We start from the raw sequence: 20,475 nt of genomic DNA, 5'->3' as shown, positions 1-20,475 counted from the left end.
ACGCCACAATCTTTTTAAGTGGTAAGAGCTAAATTATATTCCCACCTATACATACAAAATGATGGGATCTGTTTTCCAATGTACATTACTTAACATGGAATTTCACCAGCCATGTTGTTACAGAATCAGAGTTTTGTGAGAGCTCTTTGTAATTTTTCAGGCTGCTTTGATCTTGAGTAATTTTGTATCTACAAATTCTGTCACCTCACTGGTTTCCAGCTCATTTGAGTATGTTGAATACCACAGATCCCAGTAGTCGGGGATGGGTGTGTCACTACTCTCCATTATGAAAACTGACCATTTATTCCTAAGTTTGTTTGCTGTCTTTTACTGAGGCACGAGCACACCCCTCTTATCCCATGATTGCTTACTTGGCTTAAGAGCTTTTTGGGAGAGACCTTCCCACAGGCTTTCTGAATGTCCAACTACACTGCATCCACTAGATCAGTGGTTCTCAACCAGGGGTCTGTGTACCCCAGAGGTACACAGAGGTTTTCCAGGGGGTACATCAACTCATCTAGATACTTGCCTAGTTTTACAACAGGCTACATAAAAGCACTAGCCAAGTCAGTACAAACTAAAATTTCATATAGACAAAATGAGAAAGTCAACCATTTTTCAGTAATAGTGTGCTGTGACACACAAGTATTTTTATGTCTGATTCTGTAAGCAAGTAGTTTTTAAATGAGGTGAAACTTGTGAGTACACAAGACAATCTGACTCCTGAAAGGGGTACAGTAGTCTGTGAAGGTTGAGAACCACAGTGCTAGATCACCCACATCCATGTTTATTAGCAATCTGTTAATCACCTCAAAGAATGTGAGTCATGATTTCCCTTTACAAACATCACAATGACTTGTGCCAACAAATCATGTTCATCTATGTGTCTGATAATTTCAGTACCAGGCAAATAGACCTCTGCAGAGGTTAAAGGCCACTTCTTCACAGCAACCCTTAAGAGCTTTTAAGTTCAGGTTTATACAATTCCTACAATTGAACTGAAAAAATGCCCAGCTTCTCCCTTGTTCTTTGGAGAACTGGACCTGTAGCAGTTGGACTGCCTGTTTGGAAGTTTATCAGAATCTGAAAGATGTTACTGAAAAAGCATGTTTTTATTGTGCATTTTTCTTATCAATTTTTCCTTAGTATAGATCACAATGACTTAGAAAAGCTACATCCCCTTTAATGGCGACCTCTGAAACTTAGAAATCAGGCATTCAGCAAACTTTACATAATTTCAGTGACATCCTCCAGAACAGAGTTTGCGTAGTGCAATAGAATTTACCTTTTATAAGAAAATAGTTCTCAATGAGTTTCTTGTTCTACTCAGAATAATGGCCTAACTGATGTGTTTTAACTTGTACTTTAGCACGTTAAGCTGGTTAACCTGCCTTTTCTTGACTAGTGTTTTAGAAGATATTAGATCGGGGTGGCCAACTTTACAGATTGGAGCATAATCTCTACAGTTTCAACTACAGTGACCAATACCTACAGATCACATATCAATGACATTTTCAGCTTGAACAAGATCTCCAATTTCTAAGGACAGAGAAAGTCCCTTTGACATTAATGCTAAGATAGATAATTAAAGTTTAAATGTCTCTAATTATCACTTTGTGTGTACAACTGCATATAGCACTAAAATGTGTGAGATTCTTTCCTGCCTTTTGAAACAATGTTTACTATAGAAGACTCTTATCTGTATGCACAAGGGCAAATATCAATATGAAGAGACACTGCTTTAGTAAGATTTGAGCCACAGAATCAAAATGCAGTGTACACATCACATGCAATCAGAATTCCATTTTTTACCATTTCACCAAAAAAAAAATCATTTTTGTGACTTCTCCATTTTCAAGATGAGATGGAACATGCTTTAAAAGGTATGAAGTCAGCTGAAACTGCTGAAAGGAAAAGGCACCGTATTAACTTCTCTCAAGCCACAGATTTTAATAAAAACATTTATCATTCCTTCATAAATCGGTGTTCAAGTCCAGGATACATACAACCAACATGAAGGAAAAGTCTGATATGGCCACAGCCACCATATTACCTTCTTGTCACTTCATTTTGAAGAGTGTAATGCAGCAAAATGTTTCCTTTAAACACATTTCTTTCAAAAAGCACCCTCATTATTTAATCTGTTAAGCTACCCTTTAATACAATAAAAGTATCACAAAAAAGCTGAGGACGAGGGGAATGAAATGAACACGTTTACAATTGCTTTAATATACAAATTACATGCACTTGCTAATTATAACCACTCTCTAATGACGTATTTTTAACTGCTAGTAGGATGCAAGTCTGAAGTCAGTGTGGTGCCTTATACTAGAACAAACATCTGCACCAACATCTCTATTTGACACTGCTCTAAAAATTTAGAGAAATTCTAGGATTTAACTTGACCAAAACAGGATGAGAGAAAGATAGGTCCCAGCCTGAGTTCCTCATTGATCCTATTCCCTATCACCCAGTTTTGGTAAAATAAAACCTAGATGTGTGTTCTAATCTCCATTTTTTTTTTTATTATGAAGGGCTGGCATTAAGACTTGGTGCATTAAGAGGAAAATTCAAAGACTTTCCAAAAATATTGGATATGAACCTTATTAGAGGGAGAATTGCAGCAGTATCTTTGTTCTGTGATTCTGTGTTTGACTGCTAAGAAAAATACACTGCAGCAAAAATCACGCCACTTGTGATGATAATGTGCATTTGTTCAATAAAGGACCAGGAGTTTGATGAAGGTGATCAGCTCAGTTTTAAAACATGAGACTAATTGGAGGAATCAAAAGCAAACACCAACTGAATAAACTAAACAAAATCCATAAAAGCCAAATTAATGGACTAAGCTTGAAGACATGAATAGATTTATTAGGAAAAAAGTGTATTTAATACTAAATGTTTAATGACAGACAATCAAATTTGTAACAGAAATTCAAAGATACTTTATTTCCATTTCTGGTATATCAAGCAGCTAGATATATCCTAGTTGTAAAAATGGGATTCAATTTAGTTTAATTCACACAAATACTAAACATTTATTCTTGTGTTTCGAAGTCCAAGAATGAAATCTTGCAAATAAACACTGAGCAAGCCATGGGTTCATGTTATGTTTGTTTCTTATCTTAAAAAGTCTTAAAGAAAAAAAAATGATACAGGACTTATATTCTCAGTGGCATGTATGCTATTAACTCATCCCTCTGCACTCTGGGAGGTAACAACAGTCCTGAATTAATTTTATAAAAAAAAATTCTAACTGAACTTTATATTTTTCTATGCCACTACAGCTTTCTTTCACCTCATTTAAAGCAGATCTTCATTGCAAGCTGTCTTCCGGATTCTTCGCAGATTCTTCACGTGGTAGTCCTATAATGCAAAATTTTGGGAAAGCAAACAATTAGACAATGTAAAGCAAGGTTAGTTTGCCATTTCTAAATATTGGCCCAGTTCTTAGCTGTCATCTTACTCTACTAAAACTTCAACATTGAAAATTAGGGGTTCCAGAGCAATAATGCAATCTTAATGGTCTAATGATCAACCCTTAAGTGTTTAAGAGTTCATAGCGTAAATACTGAAACTATACTAATAGTTTATATTGCAAGCAGCTAATTTATCAGCTGTCTTCTCCAATGTTAGCTCCTTATTTTAGGAATACATCAAAAACCATTTCTGTACGCTTAAATTAGGTCAAGAATGGAAAAACTTTTAAAGTTTTTTTAATATATATATTTCCTAACGTTTAGTTTCTTCATAATAATGAGAATTGTCAGCATACATCCTTGCCATGTAATATTAAAAATTTTAGGCATCAGCCTTTGTATTTACATTTGCCTTACAAGTCTGGAATCAGCCATTATACTGCTCTGTACTATGGCTGACTGCAAATTCTCCTACACAGTAGGAAATATTAAACACATACCTCTTAAAGACTTGAATTGCATTGAATGTAACAAGGCGATTATTATGTAGTATTTATTGCATTTAAAACTCTTAAAGATATCTAATTCTGGGCAGCACTGCATCCCTACACACAGTTGAAAGAAAATTCCATTCTGTTAACATCAGATTTATAGTTTTCACACAATACACAAAAAAATCCTTTTCACTTTCTTGTAAATAAAAACACAACAGTAAGCTTAAAGATTACAGGCAACAGCATTCAAACATGGATGTGGGTAGAGAAAGGAGTACCTGGCATGAGTACCTGCTTAGTTTGACTGAATCCTTGATTTTTAATTTGGCTTTTCATGGGCCGCTCACAACACCAACGCTGTGTGAGGTATGGTAGTCAGCTGCAATAATTCATAAACCCTACACTTCCATCAATCCAATGCTACTGGCTCTCGAGTTACAGAACAAACTGCATTAGAATGCAAGGCAATAAAGCAAAAAAAAACTAGAAACATCCTTGACAAAGAAATACTAGCAGTTTATATAAAAACAAAGTAGTCCAACATGTGCCTCAGAAATATTAAGTATTAAAGCAAATGTTTCTGCTGATGTACCAACACAATATGGACTTAAATACAAAAACAGTTCAATTTTTTAAAAAAAACGATAAAATCCCTAAAAATAAAAAAAAAGGATAATTAAATTTTCTATGGAGACTATATTACAAATATGTTCCAAAGAGGCACACTAATGGGGGCATGAGTCTGCTACAAAATAGCTGAGACAAAACAATGTACCTCAAAATGTTTTGCAGGACTACACTGTCTTTTCCTTCAGAAGGTGCTTTAGTATGTCTTCTTACTTGGTTTAGCTCCATCTTCATCTGTGCATACTTACGCTGCACTGTTAAACAGTAACAAAAAGCCCTAATCAAAGTTTGAAATAATGCACTTACCTCTGTCTGATCTGAGGTCATATCAGATCAGTTTTAATTGGACTGAGTGTCACCTTCAGATTTAATGTCTTCATTGGTCCCATTGACCTCATTCTTAGTATCACTGTCCTTCGAGTCTGTATTTCTGTCTTCACTCTGTTTTTCTCGACTACTGGACTTCATACTACTTTTTTTATCATCAGATGCCCTCTTTTCTGCCATGAAAGAAGACATTAACCATGGATTTCAAAGTAAAACACATTGCACATGTGAGGAGTGGAACACAGGAGGTGGGACAATCTCAAATTGGAAACAGTAACAAAGTCACAGTTATAGGCATAGGCTTTAGAGTAACAGAGGGCAAAATAAAAAGAAGCAAAATTAAAAGTGGTGAAAAGGAGGAAGGACAGCATAGCAGTAGTGTGACAATTACTCAACTTTACCTTGAGATATATAAATTGGGAAAAAGTGTAATGAACAGTGATTTATGTGGATGTGCTTCATGACTGCTTTACCACTGGATTCAGTGTTATGCTCTGAATAGATTTTGTGTGTGTGAGATACGTGTGCCAAGGGAGGCTACGCACTGGTTATTAAACTTGGTTCTTGAAAAGGGAACCAAAAAGAATGAAGGGATAATAAGGCATTGCTATTCAGTCTGTTATTAACCATTGTTACAGAGGGAAGAAAATAAATGAACATCCAGGAAAAACAAGCAACCATAACTTAGCTAGGTTTAAAATAAGAATCAAAGGGAATACCAAAGTCAACTTCAACAGGACAAAATGTAATGGTGCTTGTCTGAGATATGTTATTAATCCCTCATCTTTAAATGATAAAAGTTTGGGGAAGAAAGACTGCTAGAGATATAAAGGCACTATTTTACAAAACAAATGAGCAACAGATTGATGGGACCCCAGTTTCTTCAAGAACTAGGAGGGTGAATGGTGAATAAAGAATTGGATATATTGCTGAAAAATTGGTATTTTCTCTTCCTCTACAATCATAAGGTAGAGTGAAGAAAATGTAACGGAAGCAGCAAAGTTTTCCAGTAGGGGAAAAAAAAATATTCACGCATTTACAGCTGAAGTTTAAAATCCGTATTGTTTATAAACTGAATAATGAGTAAATTTAAAAACAAAACATACTAGTTTATCCTGTATCACTTCAAACCACAGGGCCAACCTTCTGCCCAATAGGTGGAGACTGAAAAAACAAATTCTTGGACATCAGTATACAGACAAGAACATTGACTGTCCCTCAGATGGATTAATATGCAAGCAGCTGAGAACCAAATACATAAAACAAGTTAAAAACGTCCAAGAAAGCTATTTGCAAGGTGGCACATCTGGATTGGCATAGCAATTCTACACTTTAAAAGACATAAAAGTGAAAAAGTTAAGTTTGAAGAAAGAATTAGTATATCTACACAGAGAAAGTTTGCACAACAGTTTTATTAGGACAGACCACCAAACAGCAAGGAAAACGGCCAAAATCAAACCCACAAGAGGCAGGACAACTGCCTACAAAACACTGGAACTGAAGAAGCACATCCTGCCTATAGTGCTTGGAAAAAGCATTTAGTGATGTCCAAATAGGTAACTGGAGAAGTCTTCTGATAGTGTTGCATATCTGTCTGCCCTCAGTATTGTAGCTACTCAGGTGGATTGCACTCTAAATGACCTTGTTGAAAAGTCTTCTCTTTGTGCCTTATAGGTATCTCTGATGCACAACACATAGCTCCACTGAGGAACAGAAGTCTTGTTTCCCTGCAGAGGACTAGCAGTCAGTCCAATAATCTGATCTTCTATCCTATGTAGATATGATAGATAATAGCCCTATGGATGTGCAGAGTGTGCAGTTTTTTGCGTTTGGATAGATAGGAAAGAGAACTTTTTCGGAAGATATAAACATTAACCTGTGGTACGAAAGATGAAGCTATACAAAGAACCCCCGTCTTCGAGGACCTGAAGAACAAGAAAATTACATCATAGCTCCTGGAGTTTGCTAACTAGAACTGAGCAAATATTTGTAACAATCTGTAATGAATTTAGCTTCCTTCAGCACCAGTGATATCTGCAAGCAGACAGTAAAGTAAGTTCCTTCAACACAGTTATTCAAAATTATCTCACAACATTGTATTTATTATTGTGGATAGATCACAAATAGTTCTCTGTAGATTTTTATAGGCTCCCTATATGATTTATGTTGATTAGTTGTGATTCATCAGGTAAGATCACCTAATATTGGTTGTTTCTTGACAGAATGGATGCACAAATATTTCTGGGTGAATATTTGCAGCTTCAAAAACCATCAGTGGCATGGGGGCTTAATTCATGTTTGTAAAGCAATTTGAGATTTCAAGATGAAAGGCACCATATAAGTATTATTTTCAGCCAACCCTTGCTGCTCACTTTAAAATCCTAACCCACAGTAACTATGAAAACTACTGTAAAGTCACAAAAAAGAGCAAGAATTCAAATGGCAGGAGTCTTAGCATCCACAACACACACTGTGCATGCACACAAAGTAGACTAAAGCCATGTCTACACTAAAACCTTTGGTTGACGAAAGCTGTGTTGGCGTACAGCTGCTGAAGTTTGTATATTGCTCCTACGTGTGCATACTTAGTTGCTTGCATCAGTGCTGTGCGAACTCACCAGGAGTGCTTGTGTCAATGCAAAGCGTGATGCACCATGGGTAGGTATTCCACTGTGTCATGTGCCACCATCCAGCATAATGCCTTTTGGCAAATTTTCACAAGGTGTTGTGGAATGAGTTGTGCAGGGATCTCTGGGAGCTAGGGGTCAAGTTCCCCTATGAGATGCAACATTTGGCATCCCATAATGCTATCCACATCCCTTAATTTTCACACCTTTAAAAAAAATCCCACAATCCAACATGGCACCAAGACTGCATAGCTCTGCCCCGTGCTCATGAATGTTGCAAATACAGGATGCATGATCCTCTGGTATTTGCAAGCCCGCAGGAAGAAACACAACAACGACATGACGATTTCTTCAAGGACAGATTGTTAAGGGACATCGAAAAAGGTGGCATTTGTGGAGCAGCTGCAGACGATGGAGTGTTGCTTCTGGGCCCAAGAAATGAGCACTGACAGTTGAAATCACATTAACAGTGTCTCTATTTATTGCAACTCTGTTGCTTGGACCTTCAAAGCTAAATACTGATGTGCCCTATCCATGTAATGTAAGTCTCGCAAAACGGGGTGGAGTAAAATTTAGAAACATTTTACCTCCCAGCAAAATAAACTTCTCTGCTCTCTGCAGTGAATGCAGAATTCATTCTAGATTTTAGAGTGCATGTATCCCTCTACTGGAAAAACGTGCATCATAGCCCTGTTCCACAGCCCTATTCTGTTTATTAATACTATGATGGTTTACTGAACAGATCATTTATTTCCCCAAATCTAGTATTACACTTCTAAGGTTACCAGGAGCTGAAAAGACCTTGTAGTGCCGGGGAGGAGCTGGTGGTCATGGTATACATAGGTATCAATGACATAGGGAAGGTTAGGAGAGAGGTCCTGGAGGCCAAATTTAAGCTGCTAGGTATTGAAGTGCAGGGCCTCCATGGTAGCATTCTCTGAAATGCTTACAGTTCCACATGAAGAGCTGGTTAGACAGGCAGAACTGCAGGGTCTCAATGCGTGGATGAGACAATGGTGTAGGGAGGAGGGGTTTAGATTTATTAGGAACTGGGGAAACTTTTGGGAAAGGGGGAGCCTATACAGGAAGGATGGGCTCCACCTAAACCAAAATGGAACCAGATTGCTGGCACTTAAAATTAACAAGGTCATAGAGCAGTTTTTAAACTAAGGGCTGGGAGAAAGCCAACAGGTGTGGAGGAGCACATGGTTCAGACAGAGACATCCCTTAGGGGAGGATCTATAAATGGAGATTCTCTATGTCCTAGTAAGGAGGAGAGGATGGAAAATGATAAAATAAAGGTAGGATCTGATGAGAAAGTCAAATGAAAAAAAGTCCCATTCAATTACATTATGTAATGGCAGACAGCTAAAAAGTGACAAGTTTTTAAAGTGCTTATATACAAATGCTAGAAGTCTACATAATAAGACGGGTGAACTAGTGTGCTTCATATTAAATGAGGATATTGATATAATAGGCATCACAGAAACTTGGTGGAATGAGAATAATCAATGGGACACAGTAATACCAGGGTACAAAATATATCAGAAGGACAGAACAGGTCATGCCGGTGAGGGAGTGGCAGAAATATAGCATAGAATCAAATGAAGTAAAAATTGTAAATGAACCGAACTGTACCATAGAGTCTTTATGGATAGTAATTCCATGCTCTAATAAGAAGAATATAGCAGTAGGGATATATTACCGACCACCTGACCAGGATGGTGATAGTGACTTTGAAATGCTCAGAGAAATTAGAAAGGCTATTAAAATAAAAAACTCAATAATAATGGGGGATTTCAACTATCCCCATATTGACTGGGTACGTGTCACCTCAGGATGGGATGCAGAGATAAAGTTTCTTGGCACCTTAAAGGACTGCTTCTTAGAGCAGCTAGTCCTGGAACCCACAAGAGGAGAGTCAATTCTTGATTTAGTCCTAAGTGGAGCACAGGATCTGGTCCAAGAAATGAATATAGCTGGACCGCTTGATAATAGTGAGCATAATATAATTAAATTTAACATCCCTGTGGCGGCGAAAACACCACAACAGCCCAACACTGTAGCATTTCATTTCAGAAAGGGGAACTACACAAAAATGAGGAGGTTAGTTAAACAGAAATTAAAAAGTATAGCTCCAAAAGTGAAATCCCTGCAAGCTGCATGGAAACTTTTTAAAGACAACATAATAGAGGCTCAACTTAAATGCATACCCCAAATTAAAAAACATTGTAAGAGAACCAAAAAAGTGCCACCATGGCTAAACAACAAAGTAAAAGAAGCAGTGAGAGGCAAAAAGGCATCCTTTAAAAAGTGGAAGTTAAATCCTAGTGAGGAAAATAGAAAGGAGCATAAAGTCTGGCAAGTGAAGTGTAAAAATATAATTAGGAAGGCCAAAAAAGAATGTGAAGAACAGCTAGCCAAAGACTCAAAAAGTAATAGCAAATTTTTTTTAAATTAAATACATCTGAAATAGGAAGCCTTCTAAACAATCAGAGGGGCCACTGGATGATCGTGAAGCTAAAGGAGCACGCAGGGACGATAAGGCCATTGCAGAGAAACTAAATGAATTCTTTGCATCAGTCTTCACGGCTGAGCATGTGAGGGAGATTCCAAAACCTGAGCTATTCTTTTTAGGTGACAAATTTGAAGAACTGTCCCAGATTTAGGTGTCATTAGAGGAGGTTTTGGAACAAATCAATGAACTAAACAGTAATAAGTCACTAGGACCAGATGGTATTCACCCAAGAGTTCTGAAGGAACTCAAATGTGAAATCGCAGAACTACTAACTGTAGTTTGTAACCTATCATTTAAATTCACTTCTGTACCAAATGACTGGAGGATAGCTAATGTGACGCCAATTTTTAAAAAGGGCTCCAGTGGTGATCCCAGCAATTACAGGCTGGTAAGCTTGACTTCAGTACCGGGCAAACTGGTTGAAACTATAGTAAAGAATAAAATTGTCAGACAGATAGATGAACATAATTTGTTAGGGAAGAGTCAACATGGTTTTTGTAAAGGGAAATCATGCCTCACCAACCAACTAGAATTCTTTTGAGGGGGTCAACAAGCATGTAGACGAGGGGGATCCAGTGGATACAGTGTACTTAGATTTTCAGAAAGCCTTTGACAAGGTCCCTCACCAAAGGCTCTTAAGCAAAGCAAGCTGACATGGGATAAGAGGGAAGGTCCTCTCATGGAGTGGTAACTGGTTAAAAAATAGGAAACAAAGGGTCGGAATAAAGGGTCAGTTTTCAGAATGGAGAAAGGTAAATAGTGGTGTCCCCCAGGGGTCTGTACTGGACCAGTCCTATTCAACATATTCATAAAATGATCTGGAAAAAGGGGTAAACAGTGAGGTGGCAAAATTTTCAGATGATACAAAACTACTCAAGATAGTTAAGTCCCAAGCAGACTGCAAAGAGCTACAAAAGGATCTCTCAAAACTGGGTGACTGGGAAACAAAATGGCAGATGAAATTCAATGTTGATAAATGCAAAGTAATGCACATTGGGAAAATATAATCCCAACTATACATATAAAATTATGGGGCTAAATTAGCTGTTACCACTCAAGAAAGAGATCTTGGAGTCATTGTGGATAGTTCTCTGAAAACATCCACTCAATGTGCAGCAGCAGTCAAAAAAGCAAACAGATTGTTGGGAACCATTAAGAAAGGGATAGATAAGACGACAGAAAATGCCTTTATATAAATCCATGGTACGCCCACATCTTGAATACTGTGTGCAGAAGTGGTCACCCCATCTCAAAAAAGATATATTGGAATTGGACGTGTCCCTTCAATATGAGGAGAGATTAGTAAGACTCAGACTATTCAGCTTGGAAAAGAAATGCCTAAGGGGGGATATGATTGAGGTCTATGAAATCATGACTGTTGTAGAGAAAGTAAATAAGGAAGTGTTATTTACTCCTTCTCATAACACAAGAACTAGGGATCACCAAATGAAATTAATAGGCAACAGATTTAAAACAAACAAAAGGAAGTATTTCTTCACACAACGCACAGTCAACTGTGGAACTCTTTGCCAGAGGATAATGTGAAGGCCAAGACTATAATAGGGTTCAAAAAAGAACTAGATAAATTCATGGAGGATAGGTCCATCAATGGCTATTAGCCAGGATGGGCAGGGATGGTGTCCCTAGCCTCTGTTCGCCAGAAGCTGGGAATAGGCAACAGGGAATGGATCACTTGATGATTACCTGTTCCGGTCATTCCCTCTGGGGCACCTGGCATTGGCCACTGTTGGAAGACAGGATACTGGGCTAGATGGACCTTTGGTCTGACCCAGTATAGCCGTCCTTACGTTCTTATGTATGTTCTCAGTCCTGGGGGAAGGAGGTAGTAAGTAGCAAACAAAAAGATGACCAGAAGGAAAATTTAACTCAATGAAATCACTACACCCCTATTTATAAAACTATAAAGAAAAGAACTGTGAAGCTATAAACCTAATTGAGAGCTCAATAATGGAAACAATTTGAGCAAGTACTGTATAAAGTTATAAGTATACACACACACACACACACACACACACACTCTATTAGTGAAGGATTAAAGAGGGCTCCTCCAATTGAATACCAAAAATCTGCTTTATAATCTAGGTCAATGAAATAATAGACATATTAGGAGGTAAGAAAGTTACAAGCGAGTATGCATTACAGGCCTAGCATTAGATCTGACCACGTGCAACAGTGAACAAGCAAGCAGCAAAGAATACAAGCTTGCAGAATGCTTACAACTAAGCAGAACAGAGTGGAGAGGAAACCAAATGAAACGCATCACAGTATACAACAGAAAGGTTATACTGGCCTAGAAAAAAAAAAAAAAGTCAGGCAAAAAAACATCTGAAGTGTTATCCATATTTTGAGAACCAATCCAGAGTCTACTGAAGAAATGGGAAAAATTAGAGCAGGGCAAATAGGCTAACCTATAATCCACATTCATATAGCACCTTTCACCCCAGAGGATCTCCAAGTACTTTATAGATATATATTAATCATTTTACCCACCACTGAAATGAAGCCATCTCTATTGTGAAATGTGCCAGCCGTTTGAAAGCATACAGCAACCCAAAACGGTTTAGATCAGGAAGTGTATCCAAATGAAGTTGCAGAGAAAATTAAAAATGGGAATTTAGCCAGGATATGGAATTAACACCTTTGTATTATGAAAAGTACTATGCATCTTTCATATTCACAAGTGGTCACGACCAGTTTTACATCTTTTATGAATGATGGAACCTCTGGCAGCATAGCCCAATCTAACAACAGACTGTGTTGGGAGCACTGGATCAGTACTGATTCAAAGGGAAGAGAGCCACCTTCTAAACATTAATTTTATTACTTGACGTAGCATGTATTGCCATAAAACAATTCTGAGGAACAATTTGGCGTTTCTTCGAGATTCCCCATATACCGTATATACCAGATCTTGCTTCATTTATGAAATCTGATGGAATCACAACCTAAGATGGTACGGATGCAGGCCACGACGCTGAAAGGTCTCAGAAGTTAGGGAAAACTAAGGTTATGTTTATTAGACAAAGAAGATTAAGAGGATATGATTGAAGTGTACAGAAAATGAAGATGTCATAAGACTGTCCAGCTAAAAAACCCAAAACAAAATACATACCAACGAGGGAAGCTAGTTAAGATTTACAGAAGTGTCCAAGAGTAATAAGGAGAACTCGCTTCTAAGGGCAGCAGTAGAAGATGTAATCAAATATATTTAGAGAGTTAGAATGATGTGTGGGGTTTTCCAAAGCCAAACAGCCAGCAGGTGTCAAGGGGCTAAAATGCTTGGGAACTGCACAGTAGTGTGCTTTTCTTTGAGAATTACAACACTAGGTAAGTAGGCGAAACACACATTTTGCAAGGAGGCAGGAGGATATGAAGAGAAAGGGAAGTGTGTCTCAAAGTCATGTAGTAGCGACACATACGGGCTGCTTACAAATCTCTGAAGGGATCCTAAGAGATCTTTCAGTCCTTGACTGAAAGGACAGGTCTCGGGGGTAACATCAGTTCTGCATGTCTTAAGATCTCACATAAACTAACCTTTTTCTTTAGATTTCCTGTCTTGTTCTCGATCTCTGCTTTTGCTTCTGTGCTTGTATGATTTCCGATCCCGACTTTTTGATCGTCTCCTGTCCCGACTGCGAGATCTATGTTTTCTTTCTGACCTATCATGGCTTCTGCTTCTTCGTCGATCTCGGCTCCTTACATTTAGAAGTAGTTGAAAGAGACAGAAAATATCAGCTGTCATTTACAACTCAAAATAAAAAATCTTCATTAATTTGCCACCAGGTAACCATTCTGCTCTTATGCCGGCTTATAAGAAAAGGTTTAATATTTATGAGGAATATCAAGTCTTTCTTATAAACTCTTTCCTTCCAGGAACATTTTTCAGTACTTTACAAGTTCTCTGTCCACCCTTCTCTGCCTTCTTCAAACATCCACAGCTACAAGAAATAATTCTCAGGAAAAGCTTTAATACTGATTTTTAAATCAGAGCTTTAAAAAAATTAATACTTAAACTTTATGATGGAAGTGTATGTCAACTATCATGCTTACATCATCAACATATATAAAATCACGATGTTTTCATCCACTTCCAATATGGCGGTGAGTTTTAATACATGGCAGTTTCTCTTTTGATTCATCCTTTGAAACAGCAAGAACTGTCCACCTCTGGAGAGGTTATATTGGACCTGATAGAAGAGCAGTTTCATCAAGTGATGATTCTAGAGCTTCCTCTAACTGATTCCATATTTTTAGATCAACTGTCCAAAGTCATATTCTGTTCAATGGTTTCAATGCACCTCCTGTTTTATTTTTGTACTGTATCAATACAAAGTGATGTAAAGAAATTTGCCATCTACAGCTACAGAATTCAGCCGATTCCATTATAGGGTTAGCAGTTTCTGATCAACTGAGGGGAACATCAGAAAGGAAGCCTGGTTCAGTGGTTATGGTGTAGCCCAGGACTAGGAGGACTTAGGTTCAATGCTATGCTCTACTACAAACTTCCGGTATGACCTCAAGCAAGTCATGTATCTTCTGTGTACATCAGTTTCCCAACTGTAAAAGGGAGATAATGGTACTTCCTTATGTTCCAAAACTACAAATACAGAGAAACTTCAGTGTTTTCATAAATAAGGCTAAAAATTTTGCAGTTATATACCACTAAAGGGTGGCAAAACTTTAGGTACATCTACACTTAAGTGGCATGTAGATTACACCCACTGCATGCCCAGCTGGCATAGGTATAAACAGTAGTGTAGATAGTGAGGCACGGTTGAGGGGAGTAGAGTGGCCTACACATCTGAACCTGAGGGCATATATCATACATGGCAGCTCTCTGCATTCCCAAGTAGTGCCTCCTACACATCTACACTGCTATTTTTAGCAGTTTAGTGTCTCACTGCCAGAGGCTTTCTCTGCCACAGAAAAAGGCTCTGGCAGGAGGGAGGCAGTGGAGAAAAGCTCTTTCACTGCCACACATAGCTACAAATCAGTGACAAGTGTGGACGCAGTCTGCCTTTCACTGTGGGGTGTAGCGCCTGTAATCGTCACACCACCGTAAGTGTACACAAGGCTTTTGTTGCATCAGTAGGCTGAGTACATTACACACACCTGGGGCTCTTTGTGTTCCTTCATTCTCTCCCACAAGCTCCCTTTGTGCTACTCTCTCATATCCCTCTATTTCAAACAGTCCATGCAACACCACCCCATGCCAGGGGCTCAGTCCACCTCTCCCCCCACCAATTCCACTCTACTCATACCTTCGTCCCACATTCTTCCCCCATACTAGGGCTTCTGTGTGCCCCCATTCTCCATACAATTCTTATTTCTTTTCTGTCGGTACAGGAGATGTCTAGAACATTCCCTGAATTTTTTGAATCAACTGGCTGTGGTATTCAAAAGTTGTTACAAACAGTAAAACAGAGAAATGCAATCAAGTTAGCATAGGTCCTTGTCTTGATCGGCCAACAAAATTCTTTACAGCAACCATTCCTTTACAGGTACAGAAGCCTGAAATCATATAGTTTAGAGGTTCTTACGTGCATGGAATGCCATTATAAATTCACTTGAAAAGTCAATGGTCCCTAATTAAGATACCTGCTTCGCCTTCTCTCTCTGCTTCTTGATCTTTTGTGGTCCCGTGACCGGCTGCATCTTCTGTCAGATGTTCTGCTTGAATGTCTGCTACGGGAACGACTCCTCTTACGTCTTTCTCTGTCACGTGCCCTCTCTTTTTCCTTTTCTTCTTCCTCACGTCGTCTCTTCCTTTCCCTCTCTTCTCTTTCACGCTCCCTCTCTTTCTCTCTCTCTTCTCGCTCTTGTTTCTCTTTTTTTAACTTGTCATCACGTTCAGGTTCTTCAGTTCTTTTTCTTAACTTTTCCTTACAAAAAAGAAGTGTTTACAGCAAGGATTTAATGAAGATAAAATTTATTCAGAAGAAACTCTTCAACATCATTAAACCGCTATAAAAGGGTGAGGAGACATATTAGATTTCAATGGGTTACATTTAATCGTCAAACCAAAGCATAACCTGCTTAATAGCGCTTCTAAGTCAGCTGAACAAGTCCTTTGTTCATCAGGATGGTTCATTCACCTGGGCAGTACTTAATATTTAAGATTAAAAAAGACTTGGGGACCCCACAAAGTATTCTTTGCAGAAAGAAAAGGATGATACCTGAGGATCTGTGGAGGAGATCCAAGTTGTAGAGTAAATATAATTATTTTGTGGTTCTGACAAGAAAAACCTTAAGATCTACCTTTAATACATTTAAGATGTCACCATAAATCCCTCTGAAGTTACTTCTTTTCTTAAAGTTATTTTTGTAAAAGCATATACACACACACGATAACGACAGTACAAAAAACACAAGACAAGGGCAGGTCTATACCTAAAACACTGCAGCAGTGAAACTGTGCTGTTGTCGGGCTTCAGTGAAGATGCTACTACACTGATGGGAGCAGCTCTCCCATCAGCGTAGTTAATCCAGCTCTCTGAGAGGTGGCAGCTATGTCGATGAGAGAAGCCCTCCCATTGACATAGTGCTGTCTACACACTGTGGGGTTAGATCAGTATAACTGCATTGCTCCGGGATGTGGATTTCTCACACCTGTGAGCGACATAGTTATACTGATGTAAATTGTGGTGTAGATCTGGCCTAACTGCTCACTCTAGGATTCTACCCAATTTACATTCCTCCTAAAACATCCAACCTATGGGAACGGAAAAATTAGGTATCTCATTTTAAAATATTTTAATAGTGCATCCTCAAATTTTCTGAACTCCAAACAGCTAACTAAAGTTGGTTATATCCCATATTTCAGCCTCCAGCTGAGTGGCTCTTCTAAGTTTCACCAGGATGATGGTAAACTCTGTTGGAGTTCATAAACTCAGAGTTTTGTTGCAGTAGAGTTTAGCTTCAGTTCTCAGGAGCCTAACGCCAACTCAAGGCTACCGTTCCATGGTGCATCCCCAATTGCTTGCCATTATATTGATTTCAAGTTTCCGACAACACCCTGCTAATGTCAGGAGTTCTATGTTTGTATGTGATTAGCATATTTCAATTAAAGTGAAAACACACAAACAGGTATCCTTGTAAATTGGATATTGTACATAAAAAATTGTTAGGTATGAAAACTCCCTTCTTGTAGTTATTTTATATCACTCCAAACGTTTCACTATAGTGCGTCCCTGAGTAGATGCAAGATATTTTTGCAGTGAGATCTCATGTATTTGAAAAGAGCTTGCTGGTCACACTCTGTTCTGTCTATAGGGAAGAACCGTACGCAATTGTCTGGGGGCTGTCATAAAAGAATGAACATAGAATATTTTAATTAACTTATTCCAGTGAATACTTTAATCCATATATTTGTAATATTCAGGATAATGCACACTGGGATATACCAGTGTGAACCAGGAAATATACCAAGAGCATTTCACCAAAAAAGAAAAATTTCATTAAAAAGTTAATTGAAACCATGTTGTGTTGAATACCTTCAGCAGCCTGGCTAGTGGGGGAATTCAGCACAAAAATCCAGGCTTAATTTGATTTTCATTTTTTGTTTTGTACTTTAGGTAAAATTTTCAAAAGCACATAAGTGATGTAGGAGTCTGAGTCCCATTTTCAAAAGGGACCTAGGCACTTCGGAGCCTAAGTGCCACTGCTAAAATTACCTTTCACCTTTAAATAATTCAAATCTGTCAATGCTTGGCTGCCAACAAATGGATTTTGAGAACCTGAGTTTATGTATGTAAGGATTCTGCTAATGATTTGGTTCTTAAATAGTTTATATAGAAAGAATGTCACTTTACCTTTAAATTACAAAAGTTATACTCACTTTTAATTCTTCTACAGTAGCTTTAATTTTGGCATAACCCATGTGCTGTTTTCCCATCAAGTGGTCATCCACCCTGGACTGTGCATCTCCTACTATTAAAAAGGCTCCACAGACTTCACAAACTTCCATTTGCTTTTCTTGAGCTGCAAAGCTCTCAATTGTCTGGAAGAGACGATAGTGGTTAGAGCAAAGAACAATAGAGAAGTTTTAACCTGGAGCCAGTTAACAGACTTACTACTTCTTACTTTATCAACTGTTCTTCTAGTGTTGTGAAATTACGAATTTCAGCTTTAAAAAGGAGCTTATAATTACTTGCTTTAATTTGGCACTATTATGAAGTAGCCTACACATTATGCCTAATATGAAAAATAAGTAAAAAAACCAAATTCCCACAGACTGCAAGACTAAACATGCTAACTCAATACTTTCCACAGATTAAAGGCAGTCTGCACTTTACAGTAAATACTTAACTGTGGAACTTGGGAAATAAATATCTTCTTCACTATCAAAGAAACAATGCCTATTACCCGCTGCTAGAGCTGGTTTCATGGTAATATTCAATATTAGTTCTACCTTGCAAAGGACAAAACCAGGCCCCACTTTTCTGCTGGAGACCTTTGACTACATGACAAAAACTTTGGAGACTGACAATGGAATGCCCAAGAAGAAGAAACATTTACAGGCCCCGCAATGAAACAGAGAAAGGAAGCTGGGTTTGATGCTTTCAAGGTAGACCTTCATTTTTAAGAGAATGGTGGGGAAAGTATAATAAATATATCAAAGCAGACATACTGTGACATAAACTTACCAAAAATCTCATTACATTGAATTCACAGCCCAAATCCAAGTGATTATTCCTGTATAACATTAATACGTTCTCCTGTGTACATTCTGCTTCTGACTCTTACGAGCCAAAAAATCCTGGTCTGAGCACACTTCTGGAGCAAGGGACTACTACTGAGTTCTAATCTAACTTCTAACAAAAGCTCCTTTCTGTGATCTGGCGGTAGACATTTAACCTGTTTATTTCAGCTTTCCCCAACAGTAAAAACTATGGAGATAAACCTTTGCCTAGCTCACAGGAATGTGTGAGGAGCTGTTAGTATTTGCAAAGCATTCTGAAGATGATGGGGTCAAATTCAAGCCTGGTAAGGAGGTGTACTGCCACTGATTTCAACAAAGTTGCATCCACTACACCACATCTGAATGTGAACCATATCATTTAAATTCTTAAAAGGAAAAATTTATGAGAACAAATTAAGAGCTTCAAGATTTCAAAGTTTAACACAAGAGGGTGCAAAAATGGGAGAACAAGGTTTGGCAAGAACTAAAGCACGATGGGAAATTCTGACAAAAATGAAAGTTTTCAGGAAATCAGATAGGAAAATTCTCAATATGTATTATGAATTTCAAGACAGATATCTGATATACAGATCTGGAAAGACATTAAGGCCCTAAAGGATTCCAGGACATGTTAATATCACATTCCAAATACCAGGCCCCAGGTATTCTGCATTATTCTCAGATTGTTTGACAAGTAAGGGAAGCATGCACTGTACATTTCTATGGCCAATATCATTTTTTCTGGACAACTGCCTCAAACATAAGACTAAAATTAATGCCATATCCACTTTGCAGTAATGAGGGTTTAGAATCATACTAGGTTTTGAAAAGACTTCCATAAACTCCTGAATTATAGCTTTCTTGAACTATGCTATGGTTTTAAGTGATGGCAGCTCCTCTGACTTCTGCAAACAAGACTATTAGAATTAAAGAAAGTGATTTAGGAACTAGTGTAGGGGTCGGCAACCTTTCAGAAGTGGTGTGCCAAGTCTTCATTTATTCACTCTAATTTAAGGTTTCGCATTCCAGTAATACATTTTAACGGTTTTAGAAGGTCTCTTTCTATAAGTCTATAATATACACCTCTACCTCGATACAACGCTGTCCTCGGAAGCCAAAAAATATTACCGCGTTATAGGTGAAACCGCGTTATATTGAACTTGCTTTGATCCACCGGAGTGCGCAGCCCCGCCCCCCCGGAGCACTGCTTTACTGCGTTATATCCAAATTCGTGTTATATCAGGTCGTGTTATATCGAGATAGAGGTGTATAACTAAACTATTGTTGTATGTAAAGTAAATAAGGTTTTCAAAATGTTTAAGAAGCTTCATTTAAAATTAAATTAAAATGCAGAGCCCCCTGGACCAGTGGCCAGGACCCGGGCAGTGTGAGTGCCACTGAAAATCGGCACGCGTGCCATAGGTTGCCTACCCCTGAACTAGTGTAAATGCAACATCACACAAGGAAGACTTATGAAAAATTAACTGCTTTTGTTGTTTTCAAATACAAGCTAGAGGAAATATCTCCTCTAATTTCTTTCTGGTGCTAGAACCGTTTCTAATCAGGTCCAGCTTTAAACATGTGAGCTTCCAGGAATCAAGTAGTCTAGTAGCTCAGAAGATAATTACAGAGAAAAGCAAGAGATTATCTATTGAGAAACTCCCTGAGAAGTGTCAGTCATGGGGGAGATTTAAAGAAGAGAAGCTGCTGACAGCCAGGAACCTAAAGATCCTTGAACAGACTCTGGTTTACTAATCATTGC

At 38.2% G+C, this 20,475-nt stretch overlaps 1 protein-coding gene across 6 annotated transcripts in view; it reads right to left on the bottom strand.

Annotated features, from left to right (window-relative positions):
• Nucleotides 1–1,501: 1,501 nt before the first annotated feature.
• Nucleotides 1,502–20,475, bottom strand: part of LUC7L3 (LUC7 like 3 pre-mRNA splicing factor) — a 42,256-nt gene continuing 23,282 nt past the window's right edge. For 2 of the 6 annotated variants that reach the window (XM_065415450.1, XM_065415451.1), the window contains exons 7-11: nt 17,871–18,032; nt 15,632–15,915; nt 13,568–13,728; nt 4,847–5,040; nt 2,697–3,366 (exon numbers count right to left, since the gene is read on the bottom strand). In XM_065415450.1, the coding sequence (XP_065271522.1) occupies nt 4,880–5,040; nt 13,568–13,728; nt 15,632–15,915; nt 17,871–18,032 (768 nt within the window). In that variant the 3' untranslated portion in view covers nt 2,697–3,366; nt 4,847–4,879. Of the gene's footprint in view, nt 1,573–1,864; nt 1,902–2,696; nt 3,367–4,612; nt 4,795–4,846; nt 5,041–13,567; nt 13,729–15,631; nt 15,916–17,870; nt 18,033–20,475 lie in introns of those variants that run through there. The other 4 variants (XM_065415448.1, XM_065415449.1, XR_010561824.1 and 1 more) reach the window with 3 other exon arrangements.

This window comes from Emys orbicularis, chromosome 13 (genome assembly GCF_028017835.1).
Source record: "Emys orbicularis isolate rEmyOrb1 chromosome 13, rEmyOrb1.hap1, whole genome shotgun sequence".
Taxonomy (NCBI): Eukaryota; Metazoa; Chordata; order Testudines; family Emydidae; genus Emys; species Emys orbicularis.
The sequence above is the reverse complement of the archived record's forward strand: the minus strand, read 5'-3'. Positions and strand labels throughout refer to the sequence as shown.